The following is a 17993-nucleotide window of genomic DNA, read 5'->3' as shown; positions in this document are numbered from 1 at the left end:
CAACTGCCCCAGGGCACTGTAACAGCCACTGTAGTACTGGTAGCCAGCCCCTGTATAACTGGTTTGGGTAACTCTATATACCTCTACAGAACTGGGTCACTGAGGCCGTCTGGGCCCTGAGGAGGGCTGACAAGATTGGAGATACACACCAACCAATCTATACACAGCTGGGTGACACACTGCCAAATCACAAGAGAGCCTGAGCACGAGGCACACATTGTTGGCCTATTTGGTTGAAGAAAGACCCTTAAAACAATTTTGACACGGTGGGTAAGATGGTGGTGGCAGTGAAGTCAGACTTGTGAGCGTGCTGGTGAAGTGACATCATGATGTCTGTGTGTGAAAATTAACGGGCGAAACCAACCTCACAAGTCTGCAAACCTCAGCTGTTTTCAAGGACCATCATTAACTTTTCAATTACATTCAATTTAGCCTAAAATGGGCCTGTGATTATCGTTAGTCTGCCATGGCAAATAACAGCTATTTACACCCAGTTCTGGCACACACACGTAATGGCACAAAAACAGCAGCCGAGATAATCAACACACACCCACACACATATTCATAAGCAACAGCCATTCATAACTGTCATTTACCACACGTGGGTAGGTGGCATCCTCGCTCCCGTTCTCTCTGACACACTCACACAACACACTGACAAACAGCTGCAGCAATCACAACAATACATTCACTCATAGTTCTATTATCATCTGCTGATTGGAAGAAGAAGGAAAAAAACGATGCCTTTCGGCCTAATTCATGTAGTGAACGCATCTACGGTGCATCATAGCGATGAAAACAAAGACGACTGCAGTCTGCAGTTGAGAGATTGGAAAGGGTAGGCCTACTGAACAAAGAGCTAAGGGTATTAACAAAAATCTAAAACTCTTGGTTGGGTAGTTTCACAGTGTGCGAAACTGCGGTGTCTTCTTGGTTATGTAACACCGGTTGGTTACTACATTGCTATTACAGTAAACACACTGGGAGCATAACAGTGTCCCAATACTTTTTTGCCGACGCACTGATGAGTCGAGTTTCAACTTGGGCAACACTCCAGGCCATGTGTCCACTGTCCAGCCATAGCAACCGCACCTACAGACCCAGAGATCAGGCTCGCTCCAATCCTATCAGTGATGTTGAACTATGACCTCAGATGAACACGGGAATCTGTGTTTGTTTTTGCGCTGAAGAAACCCAGGGATATACAGTGTCCTCAGAACGTATTCAACCCCCTTGACTTTTTCCACATGTTGTTGTGTTACAGCCTGAAATGAGATTGTGTCACTGATCGACACAATACCCCATGATGTCAAAGTGAAATTATGTTTTTAAGAAATGTTCACAGATTAATCAAACATTAAAAAGCTGAAATGTCTTGAGTCAATAAGTATTCAACCCCCCTAGACTTGCCATAACAAAGTTCAGGAGTAAAATTGCTTAACAAGTCACATAATAGGTTGGATGGACTGTGTGCAATATTAGTGGTTAACATGATTTCTTTTAATGACTAACCCATCTCTAGACCCCACACATACAGATAATTGTAAGGTCCCTCAGTCGAGTAGTGACTTTTAAGCACATATCCAACCACAAAGACCAAGGAGGTTTTCCAATTCCGTGCAAAGAAGGGCACCTACCTAATGGCACCCACCTACCTTTTTATACATCCCTTTGAGCATGGTGAAGTTATTAATTACGCTTTGGATGGTGTATCAATACACCTAGTCACTACAAAGATACAGACGTCTTCCTAACTCAGTTGCTGGAGAGGAAGGAAACCACTCAGGGATTTCACCATGAGGCCAATGGTGATTTTAAATCAGTTACAGAGTTTACCTGGGGCGGCAGGTAGCCTAGTGGTTAGAGCATTGGACTAGTAACCAAAAGGTTGCAAGATAGAATCCCCGAGCTGACAAGGTAAAAAAAAAAAGCTGTGATGGGAGAAAACTGTGGATGGATCAACAACATTGTATTTACTCCACAATAGTACTAACCTAAAATATTCCAAAACATGCATCCCGTTTGCAATAAGGCACTAAAGTAAAACTGCAGCTTTGTCCTGAATACAAAGCATTACGTTTGGGGCAAATCCAACACATCACATTCCAAATACTTCATATTTTCAAGCATGGTGATGGCTGCATCATGTTATAGGTATGCTTGTCATCGATAAGGCCTGGGGAGCTTTTCAGGATAAAAGAAACTGAATAGAGCCAATCCTAGAGGACAACCCGATTCAGTCTGCTTTCCAACAGACACTGGGAGACAGCAGGACAATAACCTAAAACACCAGGCCAAATCTACACTGGAGTGGCTTACCAAGACTCAATAAGGGATCATAAGAATGTTGTCTTGGTAAGCCACTCCAGTGTAGATTTGGCTTGGTGTTTTAGGTTATTGTCCTGCTGTCTCCCAGTGTCTGTTGGAAAGCAGACTGAATGTTCCTAGTTACAGTTTTGACTTAAATCAACTTGAAAATCTATGGCAAGACTTGAAAATGGCTGTCTAGCAATGATCAACAACCGATTTGACAGAGCTTGAAGAGCATTAAAAAGGATAATGGCAAAATATTGTACACTCCCCTTGCGCAAAGGGGAGACTTACCCGTTAAAACACCCCTAGGGTAATTTGACGTGACGTCACTTTGAATATTGAATAGCCCCGTGTGTTTTATGCTAGAGACGTAGTTTCTTTAAGTGGTGTTCAATTTTACCCTGTTATTTAGAACCTGGCGGACAACTATGAAAGCTCAAATCAAGTGTATTCACCCACTGGCTCAGACAGCTGAACAGACAAAGACATGTTCCCACCAGCACAAGTATATATACCCCAATTTAGGTGAAGTCTCCTCCTTCCCTCTAAACATTACATCTTTATTGCTAGGCAGGAAGCTAAGTGATGTGGCTAATAAACTGTTCCTTCTTTCTCCCGTCATATGACCTGACCTGACCTCAGCCCCCATTCCTCACTAATCCACAGCTCTTCACACTATCAGTAACCACAAGCATGTGATTGCCTTTCCCTCACACAGTAACATTCCAAGCCCCTGGCTCATAACCAACCTTAATTGACTCCACCATATACATAACCAATAACTTCTGGTGTAACAACCAGACTGTGGCCAATTCTCCTTTTCCATAGGATACCTGATTATTAACAATATTTCAAGTTTAGAAGTCAGAACCCATCAGTGGCGACAGCTCAATCCTCTCTTTCTGCCGATTCTTATAAAGCTTTCACACAACGTGAATAGGGTGCAACAGTGCCATAACCAAAGTGACTAAATATGGGTCTAACAAATAAATCCTAAATTTACTTATATCGCCTAGATATAGGACGGACACATCAACCTTATTCCTTAGGATTCATTTTTTTACTCTGTTTTGCCATTTTATGAATGTGTTATTGAATGCGTTTCTATGGGCTATAGCAGTAAAGGCCAAAATAAATATAAAAAATAAATAATAATATATACTTTTTATTATAAACTGGGTGGTTTGAGCCCTGAAATCTGATTGGCTGAAAGCCATGGTATATCAGACTGTATACCACAGGTATGACAACACATTGGTAACCAGTTTATAATAGCAATAAGGCTCCTAGGGGGGGGGTTGCAGTATATGGCCAATATACCACGGCTAAGGGCTGTGTCCAGGCACGCCGCGTTGCGTCGTACATAAGAACAGGACTTAACAGTGGTATATTGGCCATGTACCACACCTCCTCGGGTCCGATTGCTTAAATATACCTACACGGTTCCTAAAATTCAAAATCAAATTGCTAAATGATCCATGGTATGACCATTTTAAAATATATGTTCGCTTAGTAGATATCGCAAACCAAGGGCTTAGACCTATAGGAGTTAGTTATTATTCCACTTAGAGTATTTTGTGTAGATCATTGATTAAAAAAATTACAATTAAATCAATTTTAATCCGACGGTAGGTGGTTAAAGTATTTGAAATTATTTCAAAATGTATTTGAACCCAGGTCTAACACACAGACATGCACGCGTTCTGATAGCAAACCATTTCTATCCCTTGAAAGAAGCTACACTGTACAATACTCAACCTACATGCCTTCTCGGGTCCCCTCAAGCTTTGACTCGCCTAACGCCTCTAACTTCAGGCACATCTCAGGGTTGATCGATACCAACTCTTTTCACCCTAAATCAGCTACACTATACAATCCTACACCTACATGTGTGTACTGCAGTTCCCTCCAGCTTTGACTGTGTTACAGACCTCAGGCTCCTACAAAAGGTGTTGACAGGCGAGTGGAACAAAGTAGCCTCTGTGGCCTGGTCAAACGTAACAAGCTGGATTAAGTCTTCAAGCTCACAATGCCACGCAGGCACCACAGGGAACTCTTAACAAAGGACCATGACGCGTTGCACTGAGAATCACACTGTAGAAATGGATTAGCCGTCCAATAAACTGAGGACCGCTATGATGACGCCAGCGACAATAGAAAAAGTCTGGAGCAAAGCATTCTGTCATTCTCCTTGCTGTTAGACCAAAGACTGATGGACAGAAGCTTCGTTTAAAGAAAGAGGGGTATTTGAGGGATGAAGTTTGCTTATTGTGCACTTTTCTTCCTCTCCCTGGCTCAACACTCTTCCTCTCCCTGGCTCAACACTCTTCCTCTCCCTGGCTCAACACTCTTCCTCTCCCTGGCTCAACACTCTTCCTCTCCCTGGCTCAACACTCTTCCTCTCCCTGGCTCAACACTCTTCCTCTCCCTGGCTCAACACTCTTCCTCTCCCTGGCTCAACACTCTTCCTCTCCCTGGCTCAACACTCTTCCTCTCCCTGGCTCAACACTCTTCCTCTCCCTGGCTCAACACTCTTCCTCTCCCTGGCTCAACACTCTTCCTCTCCCTGGCTCAACACTCTTCCTCTCCCTGGCTCAACACTCTTCCTCTCCCTGGCTCAACACTCTTCCTCTCCCTGGCTCAACACTCTTCCTCTCCCTGGCTCAACACTCTTCCTCTCCCTGGCTCAACACTCTTCCTCTCCCTGGCGCAACACTCTCCCTCTCCCTGGCGCAACACTCTCCCTCTCCCTGGCGCAACACTCTCCCTCTGCTCTGTCTTTCCTTCTCTCCATTTTCCACTTTGTCCAGCGCTTTTCTCTCCTGGTCTATCAAATGCAGGTGATTGACTTTGTTCTTGCATTGATATCTGCAGCAGTTTGATACTGAAAGGCCATGGTCTACCTAATAGTGGTCTGTTGGGGGGGGGACGTGGGGGTCAGGGTTGGGCCCTAATAGTGTGCAATATGCACGTACACTGCACACACACACACACACACAGAGCTTATTTTACCTTCGATAGAGGGTGCCTGGTCCTGGGCAGAATACAGCATATCCTTGAAAGCCTGCAGAGCAGAAATATAAAATCAAGAAAGGGGTAAATAAAATAATAATCACTAACCTAACTAATCAGATGACACATAAAAAAAGCCTAATGCACTGCAGACATTTTGTTTGAGGCGACATTCCTTATGTTTCAACATGTAAACCCTTTAAATGATGCACTTTAGGTGCACACATGTAAGCCTACAGCACAATGTGTTATAACAGCACATGATACAGTGTGACTATTTTACTCGCATATGCGCCTAAATGTTTTGCTGTGCGACCCAGAATTTTTTATTTAGGAGCACCAGCGCGCCTAGTAATATGAAGGATTATTACCTCATAGTTTTCATTCTCCTCAATGTCTTTGTGTCCGGACTACATTTTTTTGTTTGTTACTTAGGCGCACACGTCCCCCTTGTAAAAAAGCTCAGCGTAGAGCCCTGTGATGTGCTGTAGAGTATGACTCATGACGCTGCCGCTCCTTAACATGGGCAACCAGATTATTCCACCGCTGACTAGCTAAAACAGACAGAGAATTTCTGCCCAGGAGCAAGTAAGCAGGCAGGCAGGCAGAAAGGTAGACAGACGGAGACCAGAGAGAGACCAGAGACAGTACAACCAGCCAGCCAGCGGAAGCAGCCGAGCTGCGTGATAAAAACGTGTCATGCAAATCTAACAATAGAGAAGAAAGGTGAAAAAGGGGAAGTGTTCTGTCCCAGCTTTCCTTGGCATCAGGGTGACAAAGGAAACAGTCAAGGTTATTCTGGTGCATCACGGAGCCAATCACACAGAACAGAAGGCGCTTTTTCGAAGCCCTAGCCCCCTAGCCAGAGTCCAGACAATGGGTTCAGAATAGACAGAGTCAGCAGCAGATAGCTACTGCAGTCTTTCTACATCTCTGTGTGTGTGTGTGTGTGTCCCAGAGTGCAGAGAACAAGAAGCCCCTCGTTATTGTGGAGAAGCCAGTGAGACAGACGACAATACAAGTCCTCGGTGCCAATAGAGCCGCATGGTCAAGGTCACTCATGCTCTGCTGAATGAGTGGATTCAGTAGATCTACAAACAAGAGCAGCGAATGAAGAGAACAAATGGACAAAGGATTGAGAAAGAAGTCTAGTTCACTGGAAGACAACCTATTGGTTGTTGTATCGACGTGGACAAGTGCAAACAGGAGTTTCAAAGTCTTGCCTGTTTTATTTCTGCCCATGGTGGATGGTGAGCACGTGGTGCTGTTTGTGCATGACCTGGGATCAGTCATTGCGCTTTGGGTTCGTTGGCATACTTGTGTTGTGTGGGAGTGTTTGGAGTTTCTGTGTGTATTATCTTACAGTGGGAATCACAAATCAATCATTCCCAATCATTCAGTGTTTGCTGGTTCTTTATCAGGGTTCCATACTGTCACCTTATCCAACTTGTGTGTGTGTGTGTGTGTGTGTGTGTGTGTGTGTGTGTGTGTGTGTGTGTGTGTGTGTGTGTGTGTGTGTCCAACACTGCCAACCCCCACTGTTCCCAACAACAATGATGTAAGCAGATCCATTCTCACATGCTTTTTTTTTTTTCTCTCATCATGTGACTCCTTGGAACAACAGCTTCACCATCAGGCTACAATAACAAGCATCCTCAGTTCCTCAGTCCAAGACATGCCTTTTAAAAAGTGTCCAGATAAATGCTACTCCTAGGCAAATAGCCTGGGGTCAGCTTTCGCTGCCTTAAGCCAAGGCTTTAGACACGATTAGAAATAGTGTCCTTAAGAGTCTACCCTACCTAGATGGAGGATAAAAGGACTTAATAAATAAAAGCACTAGTTTATCCCTATTCTCTTAGAACTTGGCGAGATCAGATAGAATCTCAGAAACAGTCAATAGCGAGACGGCGTGAGAACCAAAAGACTAGGGGCCCATCTGTGTAGTCCTCCATCTTAGCTGTGGTCGTCTGCGAGGGGTTGGTTGTGTTCCAGCCCGTCTCCACACAGTCGGACCGTACGTATCATCAGACTGCTAGCCTACATCATATTAATGTGGTTCCGAAGATGTAAAACGCTTCAAGGCATTGTGAGATCTGATCATTTTGCACAGTGCGGCGGGCTGGAACGCGACCCGGTGCCTTTCTTACTCTGCCCTGTAGCTGAGCCAGTTGAGGACAGTGATATGACCCCGCCGTGAGCCTGGTCCCTGCTCTGCACCCCACGAAGACGGCTACAGGACTGTCCCTGTGAGAGCGAGGGCTAATATAAAATGGAACAGTCCACCGTTGAACGCTCCAGTAGTTTTATTAGAAACATTCATATTGACCACACGGGAAGGCCTGAAGATGACCCCTTTGTGGTAAAATCAGTGCTAGTAAGTAAAACCACGGGGACATTTAGCTCCTAGGCTTTACCGTGAGAAAGTGTCTTCCTCTTTTTCACATGACATTTTCTACCCTTGTTTTGTACTACTTTCATACTAGCAGTCCAGTGTTTCCCTAGGGTTGTTCGCTTTTTAAATGGTGACTGTGAGGAACAGATACATTTTGACTGAGCAGCTAATTGTTTGTGGCACAGATGGTAGGGATGATAACAGCAACAGAGGCAGCGATGGCATGACGTGGTCTGCTTACAAAGCTCCCCAACTGTAATGCGATGCTCAGCATGTAGCCTTAAAAAGACAGGGCGCCGTGCTACTAGTGTAGCGAAAGCCCACGCTTTCCCACACTACCCACGGTGTGTGGGTGTGTACGTGACAGAGAGGGCAACTGCCCCTGCTTGAGCCTGTGTCTGTGCAGTAAGTGTATCAGCGGGTGCTAAAGCGTAAGTTTCTTAAAGAAAGCAGAACACTACAGGCAGGCGATTATCCCTTTAGCCCAACCTCCCTCCATCCTCCCTATTCTCTGACGCTGTACTCCTGTTGGCCTTTCACAGGTCTGTGGTATCTTTGCATATGGCTGTACTCACACAGCGTGGACCGTAATACAGGCCAAACAACAACACAAGGCCAGCCAAAATCAAAGCATTGTGGACTGTGGAGGTGTGTGTGTATTTGGCTACACCAGGAGGAGTCTAGGAGACAGAGCCTGGTTAGAATGAACAGTCAAGTTGAGGGACTTCTGACTACAACTGACCGCTGACTCTGTCTGCAATCCCACTGCATTCGTCTGCCTAATAGGCTACTAAGCTAAAAGAAACCCAAATAAATATATATAAGTCGTCACATTTATAATAGGATTACATCTACTCTATGACGCACAAGCCAAGATGAAGGTGTAGGTTGTCTATAAACTATTAACTACTGGTGAGTTAGCCACTGCATCTCCAATATGAGCTTGTAAACCATAATCCGGGTCATATTCATCGAACAGAAAAAAACTGACTGAAAAAGGGACTACCTGAACGGGTCCAATAAGAAACTTGTTTTTGTTTTCCGTTGCAAACCGTTTTGCCCTAATGAATACGACCCACCCTTGCTTTCTGCAATGACAACAGCGATAATCATAAACTGTGACTTTAATGGTTCGGCGTAACTCGCATCAGGTGACAGCCAGCAGCCAGAAAAATCGGCTGACACCAGCGTTCCACAAGAGCGAAAGATACAGCAGTGTAGACAACAACAGAGGTCACACAGACAGCACTAAGACTGGCACTGGTTGTTATTCTCAATGACAACCGTAACCACAGTCACACACACACACATGAATACAGACAGACATGAATATGGCACGCAAACACATGAACGCGCACACAGTCACACAGGGTCAATCTGACGTCTGCATTTGCGTGCAGCATTCTACGGTGACACGGCCTCTGCAGAAGTCCGGGCGTTCATACTTCTTGCGCTTCGCAGAGCAGCGCAGAGCTGTTGTGAAGGAAGTTGTCAAGGAAGTGAGTTTGTTTATACAGGACCTCCCGCCCTCACCTACCATCAACCAATCATGTCAATGCAGAGCTATATGTAACCTTCCACGTTGTTACAAAATTTGGGCGGCGCACGGCCATGCGGTACAGAGCTCCATTTGGACTCTGCGTCCTACCGGAGGCTACGCAATTGCGTCACATTCTTCATACAGAGCCTCCGACCACATTTCAGGTATAAATCGGCTTTAAGCCTCAGCCCGTTTCCCTGCTGAATCTAATTCAGAGGCAGTACAGTGCTCTGCTCATACAGAATGGTGAGTGCAGAGGCCAGCTTCCCTCTTGCCCTGAGAGAGAGAGAGAGATCAGTGAACAAATACAACACCTATATTCTCAGAGCTGCACATGCATGCACTCACACACATGCATACTGTGTGTGTGCACACTCAAACAAACCACACACACACAGCTAGGCAGAATCTAACAAACAGGTTCTCATAAATAGGCAGATTCTCAGAATACACTTCTGAAAACCACTACACAAGTGATAATTCGTCCCTATGTGTTGTGCAACTCTAGCCAAGAGCCGGGAGTCTGAAAAGACAAATTGTGTCATCATTGTGTAAAGAACTGACCCCAGCAATAGCCAGAGACATCATTCAGTGTCTGTTCCAGCCCTGCCAATCTCTAATCGGTAGGCTAATCCCACGAAGGAAGCCTCCGCAGCACTGATGTTAGATGATTAAATGATATGTACTGCAGATGAAGAGTGCTATTTTCTGAGGGAGAAAAAAAAAGTGGTGGGGGGTGGGGGCTGGGTGTGGTGGACACATAACTAGACCATATTTCATACAAGAATGCCAGCCAGCACACCTGCATGGATCAATATGCCATAAATCTATTTGGTGTGTATGCTTATTTCATAACAAAGAAATGCTTAAGGGACCACTGGTCTGGACCCATTTTGTTCACACACTGTCCAGCAGACTGTGGGAGGGCAAGCTGACCCTTTACAGAGATGTTTTATTTTAAAAAATCAGTGCAAGAAGCAGCAATGCGTAGATTAGAACTGGAAGCAGCTGTGGCTCAGTCTGACTGAGGACTGCAGCCGTCATCCCCTCCAAATGCAGGTGCTCATTGAAGAGCTACAGTATGTTGCTGCAGTCCACACCAGTTCCATAGATTGCAGGTCTTCTCAATCATCCCCATTGAACAGAGGCGCTGAGTTTGTTAGTAGCTGTGATGTAGGGTTCAGCCAGAATAAGACTAACGTAAAAACAAAATGTGGGAAAAAGTCAAGGGGTCTGAATTAGAGGTCGGCCGATTAATCGAAATGGCCGATTAATTAGGGCCGATTTCAAGTTTTCATAACAATGGGAAATTGGTATTCTTGGGTGCCGATTTTTGTATATATTTTTTATTCCTTTATTTAACTAGGCAAGTCAGTTAAGAACACATTCTTATTTTCAATGACGGCCTAGGAACGGTGGGTTAACTGCCTCGTTCAGGGGCAGAACGACAGATTTTCACCTTGTCAGCTCGGGGGATCCTTGCTTGCAACCTTACAGTTAACTAGTCCAACGCAATAACAACCTGTCTCTCTCTAGTTGCAATTACGCGAATGCAGTAAGCCAAGGTAAGTTGCTAGCTAGCATTAAACTTACCTTATAAAAAAAATCGATCATAATCACTAGTTAACTACACATGGTTGATGATATTACTAGATATTATCTAGCGTGTCCTGCGTTGCATATAATGTGACTGAGCATACAAGCATACAAGTATCTAAGTATCTGACTGAGCGGTGGTAGGCAGAAGCAGGCGCGTAAACATGAATTCAAACAGCACTTTCGTGAGTTTTGCCAGCAGCTCTTCGTTGTGCATCAAGCATTGCGCTGTTTATGACTTCAAGCCTATCAACTCCTGAGATGAGGCTGGTGTAACCGAAGGGAAATGGGTAGCTAGTTAGCGCGCACTAATAGCGTTTCGATGGTGGCCAGAGAGGAGCGAGGAGAGGGACGGAAGCTATACTGTTACACACTGGCAATACTAAAGTGCCTATAAGAACATCCAATAGTCAAAGGTTAATGAAATACAAATGGTATAGAGCGAAATAGTCCTATAATAAGTACAACCTAAAAACTTCTTACCTGGGAATATTGAAGACTCATGTTAAAAGGAACCACCAGCTTTCATATGTTCTCATGTTCTGAGCAAGGAACTTAAACGTTAGCTTTCTTACATAGCACATATTGCACTTACTTTCTTCTCCAACACTTTGGTTTGCATTAACATGTTTCATTATTTATTTGAGGCTAAATTGATTTTACTGATGTATTATATTAAGTTAAAATAAGTGTTCATTTCATTCAGTATTGTTGTAATTGTCATTATTACAAATTTAAAAATGTTTATTTTAATTTTAAATCGGCCGATCAATGGGTATCGGCTTTTTTGGTCCTCCAATAATCGGTTGAAAAATCATAATCGGTCGACCTCTAGTCTGAATACTTTCCGAAATCTTATAGTTAGTCGTTTCATAAATTGATTATACTTCTTTTTTTTTAATATTATTAATTTTAAGCCTTATTCATAGTTTTGTTGAATAGGAAATACATCAAATATTTGTAGTGTACTTGAGCTTGTATCCTCAAAAGTGACTACACCTCAGCAATTTATCAGTTTTAAACAGAAAGGTTAGATTTTAACCAGAAAGGTTAGATTTTAACCTTTCTTGCAGTATGCAGCATTACTAGTTATTGTTTATTGCACTCATGATAAATAATTACTTGGGAGATTACATAGATTATATTTTCAATGACATATAGTTTTAACGTTTCAGAGATTAATTCCTCAATCTAAGTTCTGTGCATCACAAGCATGTGACAAAATCAATGGTGCAAAACCAAAGATATTGATCTGTTTTAAGCAATCAATCATGTCATTGTGATGACTAACTTTTACACCAATCGGAGGTAAAAAAATTTAATAAAAAAGGATGTGTAATTCAAATCAATTTTATGGGGTGAAAACACAAGCTTGTGTAAGGTAGTAACACAAACTGTCCACATTAGGGAAGTTAATGCAACATACAATAATTTAATATGGCAAAGTAATTCAACTTGTCAATTTAAAAAAGGTGCAATATGCAGAAATCAATCTGCCATTCCCTGGTTGTTAAAATTCGAATAGTTCGCCTAATTTCAGTTTATGTGACAAAACAAGCAATCTAAACCAGGGTTCCCCAAGCCACGAGTTCGCTACACCCGCAATAACATCTGCTAAACATGTGTTCAGTGTGACAAATACATGTTTTTATTTTGCATTTTTATTGTTGGACATGAACTGTAAAAACACCAGGAAATCAACTATTTTAATTTTAGAAAACTGTTCCCAAGTATTCCCACGCATAATAGAGGCATTGGTGATTGTAAACAAATAATAGATTGGATTTATATAGCACTTTTCTACTAACTGATGGTCCTCAAAGTGCTTTACGTTCTCACCTCATCCACCATCAATATGTAGCACCCACCTCAGTGATGCACGGCAACCATTTTTGTGCCAGAACTCCCACCACACATCAGCTACTAGGTGGAGAGGTGAGGAGTGATATATGCCAATTAGGAATGAGGGGGATGATTAGGTGGCCATGACAGAATGTGACCAGGTTGGGAATTTAGCCATGACACAGGGTTGAACACCCCTACTCTTACAATAAGCGCCATGGGATTTTGATTGACCACAGAGAGCCAGGACACCCGTTTTAACATCCCATCCGAAAGACGGCACCCTATGCAGGACAATGTTACCAAATGTAATCAAGGTTTGAAACAATTATGTTTTAGTCAACAACAAAAAATAATTATTATGTTCTGGCCCCCCTACCATCCGCTGAATAACAAATTGGCCCACGGCAGATTCTAGTTGATGATCCCTGATCTAAACCCTGTGAAATATATTTTCAATTGTAATTTCCGCTGTTTGAAGCTGGTGTACAAAACCGAAAGTAAAAGATGCTATAACGAAATTTAAGAAGGGAAGCATAGAAATAGCGCACATCTACCGCTTCTTAGATTTGCTTTCAATAAGAATGACATTTATAATTCACATCTGTGAATTTCGTCGGTTGCCCAAAAAGTTACATAATTGCAGTTAAGATGATAGTAATTGCCCACTCACCAACTATTGCAACAATGACATTATTTCTTAACCATTTAGAGGGTTTAAAAATGCTCTCAAACACAATTTAACCGGTCACTCTGGTCTAGACTAACGCATTCATAGCGTCTGTGCAGAAACCTGAACGTCTGAAGTCTCTAATCCTAGTCGATTAAACTCAACACCACGATTTACGATGGAGTTGAGCGGCGACTAATTTAGTGTGGGCGGACTGGACCTCCGATGTCTCATTAAATGAAGTTTTTATCCAAAACTGCTGATTTCAGCACCCAAATAGCCTGCAATTACAAACGACATTGTTCTGTGTAATTGCAGGCTGTTCATTGGGTGCTGAAATCAGTCGTTTTTCGTAAATCGTGGAGTTGGGTTTAGTCGGCAAGGGTTCAGCCGAAACTATTTTCGATTCTGGCGAGGTGGTTAGCGAGATAATTTAGCAAGCTAACCCGATATGACTAGTTGGGTTGGCTATAAAACAACGAAGCTCCGTTAAGAAAACCCCCTTTTGGGCACCTACTGTAGCTAGCATAATTTAGCTAGCTGCGCAAGCCAACAAGCAATACCGCTAACGTTAGCTAGCTAGCTATTTACCTCATACTGGATGTATTGTTTTCTCCATTCAGGAGTGATGTGCGCCGAAAGGTGCTCCGTGAATTTCATCCTTCCTCAGCGGTTCCCCTCCCGGGGTTTCGACGATGAAATACTAGCTGTCAGATGACTTTCTTTGTGGTGAATGGATATCATACAGCTAGCTTTTTTAAATAAAGCCAGCGTGGATGATGTGACAGAATCACCACTGAGCAATGTTTGTCATCCAGATTATGACTGTGCTGCTCGGTTCAAGATCCCCTTTTTCTCCGTCTCACATTATGGTCGGAGAACGTTGGCGGGACAACCCCGAAACATAACTGCAAGATGATGCTCCTCTCCTCCTTTATCTTAACTATGTTGTCACTATAATACACTGTTATTTCGCCTTTAGTTGTTACTTTGACAATATTGTTTTTGTGGTAACACGGGTCTAGCCTCTTGTGCTGTAAAATCGTTCAGTCGCCATCATTGGGTAGAAAGTGACGTACTTGTGTCGTCACCGCTCATAGAACGCACAAAATCATGCGTGTAATCATTACGCCGATTCTGTTGCAAAACGTTTCGTCTGTTGTAGAACGTATTGCAACAGAAACCATTTACTCCCAACATATATATATTTTTGCAACAGAAACCGTCTACTACAAACGGAAAACGTTTTGCAACGAAAACGAGAGTTTATATTGGCTAAATTCAGGTAGGACCGTCCCCGTTTCTGATCTGCTCTGTTTGCTTCCGTTTGGTTCTATAACGGTCAACGGTTTCATTTGCGAGACGTAATGAATACACCACAGGTTGATTGTTTTCTCCAAACTCTCACCGCTCCCTACATTTGAAAATTGCCACTGCCTTTCCCACAATTTATAGTCTAAACCACTGATTTTGCTGTGACTGTCCAAACCCTTGCCAGATGGTCAGACATCATACATTTGCGTTGTGAACATCAGTGTCTCCCAGAGCAGTGCTATATTTATCAACAGACTATGAGTCGGAGATTGATTGGCCCCAAGTAGGTCTGGCACCAAGGCGTTATGAACAGAGCTCAGACTGTTCCTTGGTATGCAACCAACAGAATAAGACACATCGTTACGTAGGCACTAGATGGCCATGCAATAATAAGGATAAATGTAGTGTAGGGATTGAGGGAAAGAGTCAGAGTAGGACTTGAACCAGCAATCCTGCAATTCCAGGGCAAATGCACAACTACCTTTCAGGTCCAGACTTCGTGGTACAGAGCAGGCTATGCTCACAGTCGACACTGTTCCCGCTCTCTCAAAACGCGGCACGTGAGTTTCTTTTGACAACAGCGCCCTCAAGTGTCAATATCAGATATGCCAAGAGCATAATGTCACCAAGCAGTGCCCATAGGGAGCGCCAAAGTTGGTGGGTAAAGAAGATAAGGCCGTTTACCATAGAACAAGTGTTCACAGTTCTGGTCTACTTAAGAGGTGGCTTTCCCAAAGGTACCAATGCGATAGCAGCTGAGTCTAGTCTAATTAGTTAATTGAACATGTTTAATTGTCTGTGCGTTTAGTCCTTCAACTGATCAACATTTTTGGCTTTAAAAAAAATATATCCAGAGGAAAGTATTATTTATCCAACTTTTTAGAGGTCCAGTACTGCCTTTGAAATGTATATTAATTGGCACATGCGCAAAACCATGTAAACGCCTGCAAGACTTCAGTTAGTATGCATTCATCTCGTGCATGTACTTCGGTCTTGTGCACATGCATTAAGTCATAAGCAAACAGATATTGATTGCCACACACAGAGACCCGCGTTTTGAAGTGGGTTTATTTATTATTTCCTGTGGATATGTTGTATCAAATGTTGACCAGCTGAGAGACCTACCCCATTGGGCAATTGGCAGAGTAAGTTCAAACATAATTGTATTCAACATTTGTGACAGACAAGGGACGTTTCGGTTTTTTTCAATGTAAATGTGCGTGGCTATGCTTTTCAGGAAATGTAAAGCATCGCCACAATCGGGATCTCCCTGGATTCCTCTGGCTGCTTGTAAAAGAAGATGAATATCTTCAATAAATGTCAAATATATATATCCTTTGCGGACAGGGATTTTACTCTGTAATTCTCACAAATCATAATTTTTGTGTAAATGTTTAGTTTTTCTTGTAAGGATTCAAAATACTGTTGTGAAAAGGACTGCTAGTACTCACCCCAAAAGAGGGTTGTTTACATGCTAAGTTAACCCTATATTAAAGAGTGACAAGACCCCACAAAGTTAAATCCTCTTGGCCATGAAAATGAATGAAACTTGAATTACTGTAATTGAACTCAGGAAATGAGCTTCGCTGCATGTGTGCCGATTTTTGATTGTGTGAATATGCTGCAAAGTCAGCTCCACCTCTGTAGTATGACACTAGTTCTGTTATATAACTATTTAGTGTTTGAGTGTGTGTTGTGTGCTTGAGTGTGTGTGCGCGTGTGTGTGAGTTTGTGTGTGTGTGTGAGAGAGAGGGAGAGATCATAAATATCTAAACACAACGTTTTTTTCTCAATAAATCTTTATTAGGCATGAAGTTAAAAAAACAGTGATTTTCAAAAAAATGTGGGCCTAACACACCATGCACAATGGAGGACAGCATTTGAGATGGATTACTCTTGCCTTTCAATTACATAAGAGTTGAGTTTGCTTTGTTTTGATGTCAACATCCGCTCTAGCCAAAGGCAGACTAACAGCATGATGACACTGGCCCCATCGGACTCTGGTCAAATTCAGCACCATGTATCGTGGACAGCGCCTCTGTGCCGCACCACACCACATAATGCTGGCTTGAAATGGCAAACATGTATGTCTCCCTGCAACGATAACGAAGTGAAATCTGTATAGGAAATTATATTTGGTGGTAGAATCACTCATTTAAGCGTTATTGATTAGGCTACATATGCAATGCTTTTACATGAGCCCCCGAGTGGCGCAGCGTTCTAAGGCACTGCATCTCAGTGCTAGAGGCCTCATTACAGACCCAGGTTCGATTCCAGGATCTATCACAACCGGCCTTGACTGGGAGTCCCATAGGGTTGCGCACAATTGGCCCAGCGTCCAGGTATTGCGTCATTGTAAATATGAAATTGTTCCTAACTGACTTACCTAGTTAAATAAAAAACAGCGTCCATTTTGTGCTGTAGGCCGAGGGCTCGGCTCTTGGCATTCACCGCGTGCCTTAATTGAATGACTTTAAATCAAGGTCCGCTGTGAACACGGAGAGCCCGAGTCTAAATCATGGATGGAGAGAAAAAGGCGTCACCGGTATCCATTTTAGGCAAGGCTATCCATATTCTCACCAAAAGAGAAAACCGGTCCTTGTCCCTTCGGATGGGGGTGCATTCCATATAGCGTAGCCTAATTTCCATATAAAATGTTGCAGCCAATTGAGTCGGTCAACAATAACTCAATTGTCTATCCCTAAAACCTGCGTCTCGAATTTGGATAATGTTTGGCCCCTGTAATTTCATTGACTCAACCTCGGCTATTCATAAGGAGATCACCAATACGCCTACGAGATAATCCACGGCAGCCATTATAAAAGAATCAAGTTGGTTAGGGACGGCAGTGCATTTTAGTCCTTGTAGGAAAGGGTATGCATTGCTCTGAATTTGGAGGTTGTAGGCTACCACAATGAAAACGCCTTAAAATGAAAAGCGGTGGCACATTTGATGTCCTTACGCGCCTGTCATACAGCATAAGCAAACATGTTATTTACCATAGTAGTATGACTAGAATAATCCTATAAAAATACCAAGGCCGTTATTCCTCAGACATTCATTCAGAGATGGAGGGGAGATAATCTAGGCCAAACAAACACCATAGCCTGCAACATCACTAATCCGACATCGCATGCAAACATTTGAAAATTCTGCAACGCCCTAATTCACTGAAAAACACAAAGATGAAAAATACAAAATACAGAAATCACCTAAAGGATGACACTTTTAGCCCGTGTCTGTTTGAAGGGCAACAATGATTAGGGTAAATAAAATAATATACAAATTCTGCCAAATACCAACCGTGCGCACAA

General features: G+C 43.0%; 1 protein-coding gene across 1 annotated transcript in view; it reads right to left on the bottom strand.

The window, feature by feature from the left end:
* LOC109874562 (xenotropic and polytropic retrovirus receptor 1 homolog) overlaps nucleotides 1-14443 on the bottom strand; it is a 33001-nt gene extending 18558 nt beyond the window's left edge. The window contains exons 1-2 of the mRNA XM_020466533.2: nucleotides 13957-14443; nucleotides 5326-5377 (exon numbers count right to left, since the gene is read on the bottom strand). Coding sequence (XP_020322122.1) covers nucleotides 5326-5377; nucleotides 13957-14025 — 121 coding nt within the window. The 5' untranslated portion in view covers nucleotides 14026-14443. The remainder of the gene's footprint in view (nucleotides 1-5325; nucleotides 5378-13956) is intronic.
* Between the last annotated feature and the right edge of the window lie 3550 nt (nucleotides 14444-17993).

The sequence above is a fragment of the Oncorhynchus kisutch genome, linkage group LG30 (assembly GCF_002021735.2).
Source record: "Oncorhynchus kisutch isolate 150728-3 linkage group LG30, Okis_V2, whole genome shotgun sequence".
Lineage (NCBI taxonomy): Eukaryota > Metazoa > Chordata > Actinopteri > Salmoniformes > Salmonidae > Oncorhynchus > Oncorhynchus kisutch.
The sequence above is the reverse complement of the archived record's forward strand: the minus strand, read 5'-3'. Positions and strand labels throughout refer to the sequence as shown.